The sequence below is a fragment of the Moschus berezovskii genome, chromosome 17 (genome assembly GCF_049115385.1).
Source record: "Moschus berezovskii isolate FMDL1 chromosome 17, NW_MosBer_1.0, whole genome shotgun sequence".
NCBI classification, from domain to species: Eukaryota; Metazoa; Chordata; class Mammalia; order Artiodactyla; family Moschidae; genus Moschus; species Moschus berezovskii.
In genome coordinates, this window is record NC_142476.1 from 38,007,182 (window position 1) to 38,021,091 (window position 13,910).

At 53.6% G+C, this 13,910-nt stretch overlaps 1 protein-coding gene across 1 annotated transcript in view; it reads right to left on the minus strand.

The window, feature by feature from the left end:
- LRRC38 (leucine rich repeat containing 38) overlaps positions 1 to 13,395 on the minus strand; it is a 34,423-nt gene extending 21,028 nt beyond the window's left edge. The window contains exon 1 of the mRNA XM_088845329.1: positions 12,299 to 13,395. Coding sequence (XP_088701455.1) covers positions 12,299 to 12,944 — 646 coding nt within the window. The 5' untranslated portion in view covers positions 12,945 to 13,395. The remainder of the gene's footprint in view (positions 1 to 12,298) is intronic.
- Positions 13,396 to 13,910: the final 515 nt, after the last annotated feature.

Sequence of the window (13,910 nt, forward strand, 5' to 3'; positions counted from 1 at the left end):
AACATATTGAGTACCCAATACACACCAGCCCTGGAGTAAAATCAGTGAAAAAATAACTTGTGGCTACAATTTAGTGAGGGGAAACAGACAGCCCACAAGTCAATCCGTAAGATGTATTATCATCTTTTTGTCAGCAGGTGGTGACAGGTGTGATGAAGAAAAAGCAAAGTGGGGAGGGAAGAATAGCTGGAGGTGGCAGGTCCCAGAGCTCACTGGCGCAGCGAGGGAAGGCTCCATGAGAAGGTAGCATTTGAGCAAGCAGCTGAAAGGAGCCAGGGGGGGCGTCATGTGGACATCAGGACAAGGGCGGTCCAGGCGGAGGGAACAGCAAGGTTTTAGGTAGGAATATGCCTGTGACATTTGGGAAACACGGGGTCTGGGTGCCTGGACCAGAGTGAGTGAAAGGAGAGTAGTAGGAAGTGAGGCCAGAAAGAAAGGAGGTCAGATTGCAGAGAGGGTGGGGAAGCCCTTGGAAGAAACTTGGCTTCTAATCTCAGCAACATGGGAGTTACTGGAGAGTTCTGAGCGGAGGAAAGACACAACTTGATATCTGTCTGGCAAGCAGGGAGGGGTCATTGTTCCAGATAACGTCTCAGAAGAGCCTAAAGTAGGAGGTGAACTTGCTTTCAACAGGTCTACTCTGGCTTCCACTAATACATTCAGGTCACCTTTGATTCAGCCAAGTCAAGGTTCTGAGTTAGCAAGGCTCACTAAGTCTGGTTCTAAGCCTAAAGCAGGAGCTGTGGATGAGAGATTGGGTTTGTGACTAAGGGACCTGGTTTTGACATAAGATTTGAGAAATCACAAAACGTTTAGTGATAAAGACCCCGGCTCATCTCTCCCTCTGTCACTTCTTGGCTGGTAACCTTGGCCAAGTTACATTAACCCGTCTGTGCCTTGATATTCTCACCTGTAAAATGGGGTAAGCCTGGGACTGACCTCTTTGAAAGACACGAGTAGACTTAGAGCTATACTGTCCACTACCATAGCCACCAGCCACATGCTGAGAAATTGATCACAGCCAGTCTGGACTGAGATGTGCTGTAAGTATAAAACGCACCCAGATTTTGAAGACTTTGTATGAAATAAAGAATGGAAAAATAGCTCATGAATGAGTTTTCTTTTGATTACAAGTTGAAAGTTTAACATTTTGGATATGCTGGATTAAATAAAATACCACTCAATTATATCAGCAATGACCCTTGTATTTATCATGATTTTTACATTCTATATTTTATTTAGCTTTGGCATCTTGACACCTTGCCACTTGGGAAAGGACTGTCCCTCCCAGTGTTGGCCAGTTCCTAAACCCTTGCCAATGAGTACACCCTTGATATGCAAAACTACCAAACCCAGTTGGTATCCCACCACCTCCTTTGATCAGGTTCATGCAATCCCAGATTCTATCTTTCTGCCCTAAAACACTGCAGGGCTAGGTTACTAGATAGCTAGGGATCACCCTTTTAATGAGAGTTTCCTGAAATTACTCAAACTAGCCAACCTTAAACCTGCGTCCTCTGCTTAACCTGCCTCACCCATTCCTTCCTGCAAAAACCACAGTAAAGACCTTCATCTCTTTTTCTTTTTACTTCATCTGCCTCCTGACCATCCCTGCTGCTTCCCAGTGTGGCCGTGCATGGCTTCCATTTCTCCTGTCTCTAGATATCTGTGAGTATAAAACTTCATCCTTCGAGATAGTCATTTCAGGGGTCTTTCACGGCAGTGCAGTGGTTAAGATTCTGTTCTTCCAATGCAGGGAGTGCAGGCTCAATCCCTGGTTGGGGAAGTAAGATTCCACATGCCACACAGACAAAATAAATAAATAGCACCTAATTCTGGTTTTAAGGCTCAAAAAAAAAAAATCTAAATTGCTTTCCATGAGTAATTTTAAGACTATACGTAATATAACACATGGAAAAAAAGCAAAGAAAAAAAAACAACAATCATATCCATGTCTGCACACCCCCATTTTTTCCTAAAGCCCTTTTATATTAGGCTTTCCCTGATGTTCCCTGATGTTCCTGACAAACCTTAGGGTTACAGATGAAGGAACCACATATCAAACAAGTCAGGTGGCCTGTCCAGGTCAAGGACGTGGCAGTAGGTATCCTGACCTTCAGTTCTAAGTCCTTAGGCCCTGAACAGGACCATGTGACATCTTCGTTTCTGATGCAGATAATCATCCATGATTCTCTGTGCTTAGTTGCTCAGTCGTGTCCAACTCTTTGCAACCCCACAGACTGTAGCCCACCAGGCTCCTCTGTCCTTGGGGATTCTCCAGGGAAGAATACCACACCCTTCTCCAGGGGATCTTCCTGACCCAGGGATCAAACCCAGGGTTCCCTCATTACAGGCGGAATCTTTACCATCTGAGCCACCAGGGAAGCTTATGTTAAAAAGAGATATCATCCTCTTGGTGTTTTGTGAAAAAGCAATGCCATTGTTTCTAATAATGTGGTGGGGGCAGAAGAAGAGAAGAACATACTCTTGTACCTGCTGATCTGAAAGAGAGCTACCAGGGTGGTGGGGCCAGTGTCAAGGGAGCCCGCCCAGGAGACTTTTGCTGGGAGCTGGGACAAAGGGCTGTTGGACCCTCTCATTCCAAGACCTGGAGGAGGCTGGCTGGAGAGGGTGCAGAGCCAGCCAAAATCAGAGCTAGAAGAGGCCTTCCAGGTCATCCAGCTCTGGGTCTGCAGCTGGCAGAGGAACTCAGACACCACTGCGTTCGGGGAGTCTAGTCAGCACAGAGCTCCAAGTTCTTTCTCACGTGCCTGTGAGTCTCCTTCTGCCCCGCCTCCTCTGAGGACTCCCACCTAAGCCCCTGGAGGCATCTGGGGTTCATTATCAAGAGCAACTGAGAAAGAGGACGTGACTCAGGTCAACCGCTGGCCAACAGAGAAGTAGGGACAGGGACCCAATTCCTAGATCTCTGGTTTGGGTTCATGTCTGAGAAGCTGCCCCTTAATCCTGAGTGACCCGCAGCTCCTGTGAGGTCCTGACTCCTGCCTCTGGCATTTATCCCCATGGGCAGCCTGGAGGATGGAGGAGATGAGGCACTGGGGGCTCTTTGATGGGCAGCTTCTGAAGCAGAGGGGCCAGGCTGAGAGCCCCTGGGAGGACATGCTGTGAACACACAGCTAATGCCCTTCTGCATGGATTGTGGACATCTGGGATTTAACAGGCAATGCTTAAATCCAGAGGGATTTGTAAGCCTGTTTGTCCACATTTCTATGAATTGGATAAGGAAGAAAACAACAGCTTCTACATGCAGTGCTGGAGGAAGTTGTACTCTGAGCATCTTCATATGATGTCACTCGAGGTAAAAGAGCAGATGCTATCACCTGCATTTGCCAGAGGGGACACCAGGGCCCAGGATCAGCTCACAGGAAGCCCGGCCAGAGTCATGCATGCCTAGCTCCATGCCTAGTGGGTGGTCTGCCAAGCCCCCATCCCTAAGCTCTGCCCCTAGAGCCTCCTCTCCGGATCTGGAACTTGGAACCAGGACAGCACAGTCTCGCCCAGCCTCAGCTGGTCCCGTGAATGGAGCAGCATATTATTTTGTCACATGGATGGAAAAAACTGAGAAAGCCTATCAATATATGAAGAGAAGAATAAAAGACGATGTGAGCACAGGGAACTCTGCTCAATGTTACGTGCCAGTCTGGATGGGAGGGGAGTTTGGGAGAGAATGGATACACATATACATATGGCTGAGTCCCTTTGCTGTCCACCTGAAATTATCACAACATTGTTAACCGGCCATGCGTGCCTGTGTGCTGTCACTTCAGTCGTGTCCAATTCTTTTGAGACCCTATGGACTGTAGCCCACCAGGCTCTCTGTCCATAGGATTCTCCAGGCAAGAATACTGGAGTGGGTTGCTATGCCCTCCCCCAGAGGATCTTCCCAATCCAGGGATCAAACCTGCATCTCCTGCAATTCTTGCATTGCAGGAAGATTCTTTACCTCTGAGCCACCACGGAAGCCCTTACTTGGCTACATACCAACGTAAAATAAAAAGTTAAAGAGATGGTGTGAGAAGCAGAGAGTGAAAGACGGAGGTGCTACGTTCCCTGCAGCCTCCCAGGTCTCACCCACGAGCTCCCTGGGCCTGACTGTTGAGGACTTGGGCTCCTGGCGACACCCACGTCCTTACAAGACCCCTTTCTGTTTACTTACACCAGACGAAACAGGTTTCGATTCAGCAGGGTAAACAGATCTGTGGTCTCTTGTGTCCTGAACCCTCTCCCCCCAGCCACTCACACTGCACCTCGCAGGGCAGAGGCTCACAGACTCCAAGGACAAAGGTGGCCTCACTGTCTTGCCAGCACGGCTCTCACAGATGGGGTAGGTGCAGCTGGCCTCCTCCCTCCTTCACAGCGACCACCTGAGGATCTGAGCAGGATCCGCTAACAGAGCCCAGAGAACCCCCACTCCAGGCCTCCGCCCCTGCTGAAAGGTGATCTGGGTGTCTTTGGCTGACCACAGTCGGGCAGGGCTTACTTGGTGGGGGTAAAAGCCAAGGGCAGTGATGTTGGCCTGTCCCCTGATGGCCCTTGAGACAGAGGCCCCGGGAGTGTGCACTCATCCACTTGCACATGCCCGCAGCCCCTCGGAGCCCCTTCTACACTGGGCATGGCCCAGTTACTGGGGACACTGCAGGGAACATGTGGCCCTGGAGCTCGTGCTTCTAGAGCGACAAGACTTGTGACCAAGACAATGTGAACTCTACGAGCGCAATGCCACAGACACGACAAGGAGATACGACAACAATGAGTGGGGTGGGGATGGGACTGCTTGGGTGGGGTGGTCAGGGAAGGCCTCTCTGAGAAGGAGACATCTCATGGGGACCTGATGAGGGAGACACAGCCATGGGAAGGCGGCACCGTCTCAGCAGGACAGAAAGCCATAACTTAGGAGGTCCTAGTTGGTCACCTCACCTGGTGTGTTCCCAGGACAGAGGAAGGCTGGTGTGGCTGGGGTGCGGATAGACCCTCTCAGGACACAGAAGGGAGCTGGTTTGTTCCAAGTGCAATGCAAGCCATCAGAAGGCTTCCAAATATGTCATTTACTGCACCAACTGCTGGGGGTTCAAGGAGAAAAAGACACACTTTGTGCCCTCAAAACCAGACAGACCTGCAAACTGGCAGGTTGAACAGTGATCATAGGCCAGCCTCCCAATGCAGCCTCGAGGCCCAAAGAGTTGGAGGCTGGAAGGTTAAGTAGAAACCAGAAAGGCAGAGAAGTAGAGATGAGGATGGGAAGGTGGGGGGCGGGGGTGGGGGGAGAATTGGGGAAGTGGCTGGCACCGCTTGGGCGAAGACCTGAGGGCAGGAGCCCAGGACAGTCCCAGGACTGGAGTGACACACTCTGCTGTGATATTAAAGTGACAGTGTTCAGGATATGATTTGACTCAAGTAACCACGAATACACCCGATTCAGGTCTTCACGACAACCAGCCTACGTGGAGGTCCTTCTGGGCCACCATCACGCTGCCAGCCTGGGGGTGACAAAGCCAGCCAAGCACCTCATTCTCAGCTACATCAGGGACCACAGGATTCTGGGACAGTGGGCAATGGACAGCCACTTGGCTGAAAGGCCTAAATCTTGCAGGATCTGAGTGAGCTGGCAGCTGGTCAGCTTCAGGTAACAGTGCCACTGGCCTCTGCAGAGCAAACTGCCAACTGCTCCCCCAGGGCTGTCTGAGCCAGGCAGAGAGGCAGGTCCTCTGATCCACTGGCCCGGCAATGAGGTCGCCCTTTGAGTTAATTGATAGAGCACCCCGACTTCCCAGGTGGCTCAGAGGTAAAGAATCGGCCTGTGATGCAGGAGACGCGGGGTCAATCCCTGGGGCAGGAAGATTCCCCGAGGAAGAGAATGGCAACCCACTCCAGTATTCTTGCCTGGAGAATCCCATGGACAGAGGAGCCTGGTGGGCTCACAAAGAGTCGAACACGACTTAGTAACTAAACAGCAACAGCAGCAGGATGAAGGTGTCATTTCCGGAAAGATCCAGCATTTGGGACAGAGTAGCAGGACTCGGTGGGCGCTCCAGCAAGAAAAGAGACAAGGGGTTGTCTTGGGTCGTGTCTGCAGCTGACTCTCCCTGGGACTCCAGAGCACGGTGCCCATAAAGGCTGACACCCAGCCAGGACACTGGGGATGCTGAGAAGTGACACTGAGGACTCGACTCTAATTAAGAGACAAGTTAGAAACACAAGCGCCTGTGGCACCAGGGCATGTACAGACCTGTCAACAGCGGGAGGCAGGCCACTTGAAAGAGCAAGTGAGACCTCGATCTACCTCTGCCAGGAACGTGGTTCTCTTAGGTGTGTAAGCACAAGGAAAATGTGCACTCTGTGCGTGCCTGCTAAGTCGCTTCAGTCGCGTCCAACTCTTTGCCACCCCATGGGCTGTAGCCTGCCAGGCGCCTCTGTCCATGGGATTCTCCAGGGATTGAACCTGCATCTCTTATGTCTCCTGCACTGGCAGGCAGGTTCTTTACCACTAGCGTCACCTGGGAAGCCCCAGTAAGATGTATGTGTATGTGTGCTTAGTCTCTCAGTCATGTCCGACTTTTTGCGACCCCACAGACTGTAGCCCAGCAGGTTCCTCTGTCCATGGGACTTCCCAGGTAAGATTATTGGAGTGGGTTGCCTTTCCTTCTCCAGGGGATCTTCCCAACCTAGGGATCAAACCTTCATCTCCTGAGTTTCCTGCATTGGCAGGCAGATTCTTTACCACTGAGCCACAATTCCTCAAACCCAGTGGTCTTTCCTGCCCAAGGCTCCAGGAGCAAGGCTGGGTCACATGGGATGAACTGTGAGCCCAAGAACCCCAGGCTTTCTGGGTGTGCTTACCCCCTCCCTACTGCACAGAGACTGCGGCCCCTGGATTCCAGCAGTGGGGTCTCTGGAGGGACCTGGTCTCTCCAGGCCTCAGCTTCCTAACCTTCACGACACAGACCATCTTCCCTTCCCTTGAAAACACAAAATTTTAGAGTTAGAAGGAACCTTAAAATCCTCCCGCTCACATGCCTTTGTTTATAAAAGAAAAATCTGAGGCAGAGAGACAGAAAAGTCCTACAATGTCACACAGCATTTCCACAGCTGCTGCAAAAAGCCTGCCCCCTCCAGCAGCAGTTTTCAAGCTTAGAGTGTATGCACTGCAAGCCCCTTTTAGGGAATGTTGTTGTTTAGTCACTAAGTCGTGTCCAATTCTTCTGCAATCCCATGGACTGTAGCCTGCCAGGTTTCTCTGTTCATGGGGATTATCCAGGCAAGAATACTGGAGTGGGTTGCCATTTCCTTCTCCAGGGGATCTTCCTGACCCTGTGATCAAACCCAGTTCTCCCACACTGCAGGCTGATTCTTTACCACTGAGCCACCTGGGAAGACCTTCAGGATATGGCAGCACCTAAATTGCAGATCCCCAGGCCTCATCCACCAGGCCAACATTCAGACGATCTGAGGGCCCAGGAATCTGCATGTCAAACAAACTCCCCAGGGATCAGCACGCAGAGGCTCCTCACCACCTGTGTGTTTTCACTTCCGACCCACCTCGTTGGGCTGCTGTGAACAGAAGGCAACAGGAGGGACTGGAGGGCTTTAAAGATCACCATCTGCCAAGAAGGGTGCTGTCCTGCCACTTCCCTGTCTCCCAGACCCTCACCTTCTCTCCCTCTCTACCCCACAGTCACCTGAGCGAGCTCCCATGTCTGTATCTTCCAGGTCTGGAGCTCCTTTGAGTTTGCAGGCGGACTCAAAGAAGGATGGTCACTGTTCCCTTGTGGGCACAGTGTCCTACCTGGCCCAGAACCTACTGGCTCCTGGGAGAACCACCAGACCAGGAGCAGAATCCGGGGCTGGAAGGGCAGCCAGCTGTCCCCCAGGGGAGTCAGGGATGGTAGAACAGAGCAGGGGCTATTCTCGCCCTCCTGTTCTAGGCCATCACAAAGAATTAGGAGTGGAGTCAGACACTCCTGAGTGCATGCTCATCTCAGCCACTAACAACATGAACTTGTGCAAACCACTTCTTTTCTTTGCACCTCACACCCAGTGGCCAGTTGTGGGTAACGGTAACTTGCAAGGCACGGGTATTTTATTTAAAAAGATAGCCCTGGTAAACCCACAAATTGCTACCAGAAGGTAGTGAAAGTGAAAGTTGCTCAGTTCTGTCTGTCTCTTTGCCACCCCATGGACTATACAGTCCATGGGATTCTCCAGGCCAGAATACTGGAGTGGGTAGCCTTTCCCTTCTCCAGGGGATCTTCCCAACCCAGGAATCGAACCGGGGTCTCCTACATTGCAGGTGGATTCTTTACCAGCTGAGCTATCAGGGAAGCCACTGTATAAAACACAGGATGGTCAGTGATGTGAATTTTAAAAAACAACAAATAATTCTGTGTGTGCGAATATCCCAAACATTGCATGGGGACATACTTACTCTAAAATGTTATGCATTGTTTACCCGAAATTCAAAGTGAATTAGCATCCTGGGATTTTGTTTGTTTTCTTGCTTGGGGTTTGTTTGCTTGCTTGCTGTTGCCAAGTTGGCTGGTGAGCCTTCCTTCAGATCCAGCCCCAGCAGGCCGGCTCCCCCAGACCGGTCTGCCCTGAAAACAGAGCCCTGCAGGAGTCTGCACAGAGGGGACCGGCCAACACCGTGGTGTTCCACCAGTGACCAAGTGCTCCCATCAGCGCAGAGGCTACCCTGGCAGGCATCATGTTTTTGTGCTGTCAGAGCTCGTTAAGGTCACTGGTTCAGCCTGGTTTGCTTCTCTGGAGGAGGAAGGGGCAGGGGAGGTGACGGAAAGGCTTTGTTGCGGGAGGTGGGGGGGGGCTGGGAGGGAGGTCTCTGCTCTTTCCTCTGAATTCCCCCCAGCTTGGGCTCTGCCTAGAAAGGCCTAGAGCCTAAGCCCCAAGGTGCTGAGTATCCTTGGCAGGAAGTGGATGGTCAAATGGGTGGAGGCCAGGAGCGAGGAGGTCCTGATGCACCTCCCCCTCCATCTGTATTTAACTCTCTGTATGACCCTGGGCAAGTCACTCCCATCAGCTCTCCAGGCCTTCTGGACAAAACAGGGTAATAACAGTACTAATGCTTATTGGTAGTTCCGGTGTGTCAGGCACTGTTCTAAGTACCTTGCAGATCTGTGGTTCCCAACCTTTTTGGCACCAAAAACCGGTTTCATGGAAGACAATTTTTCCACAGACCAGGGGGCAGGGGATGGATGGTTTGGGGGTGATTCAAGTGCATTTACATTTATTGTGTGCTTTATTTCTTATAAAGCTTTATTTCTTACTATTATGACATCAGCTCCACCTCGGATCATCAGGCATTAAATCCTGGAGGCTGGGGACCCTGTTACAGAGGCTACGCTTCTAATCCTCCCAACAGCCCTGTGAGGTGGGTACTAGCATGATTCCCATTTTACAGGAGAGGAAACTGGAAGGCAGAAGCGCACACAACTAGTAAGAGGGAAAGGCAGCATGTGAGCCAAGCAGGTCTGGGCTGGAGTCTGCACTCTCAGCCCCTCACCAGATGCCTCTGTGAAAATATGAGAGGCCCGAATGCATGAGGAGAAGGGAAAGGAGTGATTAATGCCTGACCATCACCTACTCCTTGCTAAAATCACTGTGCCCTTAGCAGAGCGGACCTCACACCACCCTCGCCGCAACCCTGCTATCGGATTCTGTTCTTTAGTCTGAAGTTGGGGCAGGGAAACGGAAACACAGAGAGGCCTGGGACTTGCCTAGGGTCACAATCAGAACCCCGCTCTCTCGCCTCAAGGCCTAGACTAGGTGCTCCACACTCGCCCACCCCACCCCACCCCCTGCCCCGCTCTGGTTCACAGAGCCTGCCCTGGCCACAGGCCACGGGCAGGGAGGTCGCAAATGTTCTCGTACTTCACCCCATGAGACGCCGGAGCCCCCAAGCTGTCCTCCTGCTGCCTCCATCTTCCCTCCCTGAATGAGACCAACCCTCCACCGGGGCCTGGACACTCTTCCTTGCTCTGGACCTGTCCATCCTTAACCCCCACATCTCCATCGGGTGGCTCTTTGCTTTCCTGTATTATGGACAAGAGAAAAAATGACATTTTCTATTCTTGCAAGCTCATGGGTGCTCAGTTGCCTCGTCGTGTCTGACTCTGTGCAACCCCATGGACTTCAGCCCTCCAGGCTCCTCTGTCCATGGAATTTTCTAGGCAAGAATACTAGAGTGGGCTGCCATTTCCTACTCCAGGGGATCTTCCCTACCCAGGGATCGAACCCACCTCTCCCATGTAGCCTGCACTGGCAAGCAGATTCTCTACCTCTGAGCCACCTGGGAAGCCCTTTCTATTTTTACTGCTCATTCATTTACCCACACTAAATGACTCTGATACTGACAATCACCAGTCAGAAATATTGGTCAGCATTCTTGTGTCCCAATTTCACACAGAAGAAAGAGGAAGCTCAAAGAACTCAAGTGACCTGACCAGAGTCACTCAGTTTTTAAGCCAGAACTCCAATCTATGCCTTCCAAATCCGGGGCTCTATAGAGACCTCAGAGATCAATTAAAGTACTTTAGAAACGAAAAAACTGAGACCCAGATAGGACACATGTCCTGGTCAAGGTCACAGCCATCCATGGCAGAACCGAGACTGAAATTCACAGCTCCTGACCCATAACACCCAGTTGTCATGTGAATAACAGTGGGGACCAATTATACTCCCTCAACTGACAATGGGGGTTCATGATGCCAACACCACTGAGAAGCAAAGGCAGAAGCTATTAAAACCAGGGTGAACCCCCATTCCACAATGAGGTCTGCATCTGGACCTTCCTGTCTCCAGGACGGTCTTCTGGTGGGGAGAGTCTGGGGAGCCAGACAGCAAATGAATGCTAAGTGTAAAGTTGGGAGACTCTGCTCCTTGCACGTCAGGTCTTTTTAGAACTTGCTGGTGTGGGACAGCCAGCCTGGGCTGAAAGTGTCAGCTCAGGAGAAAAATGATTGCCTGGGATGTGTGTTTAGTGACAGTACGGAATGAATAAGTGAGCACAGGAATTCAGGACATAGATGAGCAGCATCCTTGAATTCTCAATAAATGGAAATATATATTTCTCAAAGATAAATCCACATCAATGTCACCTTTTTTACTGTGGGTCTTACAGCTCTGCTTCCTATTCTGCCAAGACCCCAGGGGCAAGGTGGGAGGTGGAGTCTGGCTCTGAGGGCTCGCTGCTGGGACCACACTCACATGCTCACCAGTGGAAGCCTGGAACCCACTGAAGGTAAGGTCAGTCCACCTGCTCAGGGCTCATCCTTATGGATGCTGGGGTCACCTCTTCTCCGCTCTGCCTTTGGCTCCTTCTTCCTGGCCTTCACAGGGCCCCTTACCTACTGTGCCCTTATGTTCCTGGCTGCCAGGTGGGCACGTATGTCTATGTCACCAACAGAAAAAGAGCACCAGGCAAGCAAAAGGTGTCCCAGCCCAGGAGATTTTTGTTCAGCAATTTCACATCTGGGCTGAAAAGCTACTGCAAACCTTTACTGCATCACTGACTCTTTGCAGGCGGCTGCAAAGAGGAATATTCCTCACCAGGAATATTCCTTACCCCTTTTAGACAGAAGAGCAAATTGGCAGCTGAGAAGTCAAAGCCAGCTCAGGCTCCAGAAGCTATTAGAGAGCTCTTAGAACTGTTGCACTCTCTCTCCATGTTCAGGGTACTGAGAACGGTGCTGAGTCGCTGACTCACACAGTAGGGAGTCTTCCACTTAGGAGGGGCCCAGAAATAAGGCACATCCATCTTTGATATTGTTGTTTGATCCTGTCCAACTCTTTTGTGACCCCACAGACTCTTCTGTCCATGGGACTTCCCAGGAAAGAATACTGGAGTGGGTTGCCATTTTCTTCTCCAGGGGATCTTTCCCACCCAGAGATCAAACTCGGATTCTTTACTGCTGAGCCACCTAGAAAGCCCTACATCCACGGGTGCTAGGAGCCAAAGCCCCATGAGACGATCTAGGAAACCCAGGTTCCAAATATTGTTGGAGGTAAGCAAGGGGAAAAGCACAGCAACAAGGCCCAGAAATTCCAGAGAATTCCAAATGTGTCCCTCCCCACTCTCCCGGTAAAAGTTCAGGCTGGGAACGTGCGAGGATTACACCTGGAGCAGCTCTCATTCAGGGCAGTGGCCATGAGCGACCAGGTCTCTCCTTCCGGGCTCTGCCCCAGACGGCTGCCCCGAGGCTATCCGGCTGTCGCAGTCTCTCCCCGCGCTGTCCCTCCGTCCCCCCACTCCCCCGCGCAGACTCACCTTTGGGCAGCTTGGACACGTTCTCCTGGATCCAGGAGAAGAGGTGGGCGAAGTCGCAGTCGCAGAGCCAGGGGTTCCCGTCGAGGCGCAGGGTGCGCAGCGCCGGGAGCGCGGTCAGGGCGGCCACGTTGAGGCTGCGCAGGTTGTTGTCGTTGAGCTCCAGCACCTGCAGCGACTCCAGGGTCTCGAAGGCGGCCTCGTGCACACCCGCCAGGTTGTTGTTGGCCAGGCTCAGCTTGACCAGCCTCCCGGCCGAGCGGAAGGCGCCGGCGCCCAGCTGGGTCAGGTTATTGTAGCTGAGGTCGAGGAAGGCGAGCTTGGCCGAGCCGCTGAACGTACCCTCCTCCAGCGAGCGCAGCGAGTTGTTCCTGAAGTCCAGGTAGACCAGGTCGCCGTAGAAGATGAAGAAGTCCTCGGGGATGTGCTGGATGCGGTTACCAGCCACCAGCAGCTTGCGCACGTCCAGGGGGAAGGGATCCGGCACGCTGGGCAGTCCGCGATCGCGGCAGTCCACGGTGTGCGGGTCGGTGCAGGCGCAGCCCGCGGGGCACGCGTGTCCCGGCCGGAGCAGCAGCAGGAAGCTAAAGAGCCCCAGCGCGGCGGCGGCGGCGCCGGCGGGGGCGCGGGGGGCGGCGCGGGGGCGCATGGCCTGGACCCGCGCGAACGCCGGCGACGCGGCCGCGACTCTGGGGCTGAGCCCTGGCGCCGGGCGGCGCGCGGGACCCCGGAGGCCGGGCGCGGGGAGGGCGTGCGCCCGGGAGCGCGGGGGCGAGGGAGCGCGGCGCGGACAGACCCGGGGAGCCCCAGCGGCCGGGGCGGAGGTGGGGGAGCGGGGCACCAGCAAGGGAGGGGCGGCGGACTCGCGAAGGATTTACCCGAACAGGAAATTAACCCGCTGGAAAATCCCGGAGGAGAGGCGCGAGCGGTAAGGGTAGCGGAGTGGCCGTCGCCAAACGCGGCCCCGCCCGGGCAGCTTCTTTCCGTCGCCGGGCGATAAGACCTGTCGCGCAGACTTGGCGCGGGACACTCGACGACCAAGTTTAGTTCCCACGCGCCCCCAACCCCACCAGTGGATTTCTGAGGGCGTGTCGGGGGCGTGCCCCCCAGCTCCGCGCCCGCCAGGTGCCAAAGCGCGCTCCCTGCTGCAAACGGGAGCGCGACCTGGGTCCCTCTGGCTCTGCGCCCGGTGCAATCCTGGCAGGCTCTCGGGGGGCCGTGCCCGGGTCTGCCGAGCCGGCATTGGGCGGGGCTCCAGGGAGCTTCAGGGTGGCTGACCTTCCTACCTCGTTTCCTCCGCCGGCACTTAACCCCTCTCACGGAGGCTGGCGGGGTCAACCGAGGCGGGCGCTGCCAGGGCCCCCCGCTGTGGCCCGAAGGAAAGCCAGGGCCAGTCATTAGTTTGCACGCTGGCCCGAGCGTGTCGGGGACCTGGCAGCCACCGGGCGCGGATCCTCTGCTGGTCTAACCAAGGCCTAACCGAGAGGCCGCCTGACCTGGGCTCAGAGGCCCGGGTTTCCAGCTGTGTGTCCCCAGTACCTGTGCTTCCTCCTCTCTGGACCTCGTGCACCCCGTCTGTCAAATGGGAGACAGTAATACAGGACTCCAGCTTGCG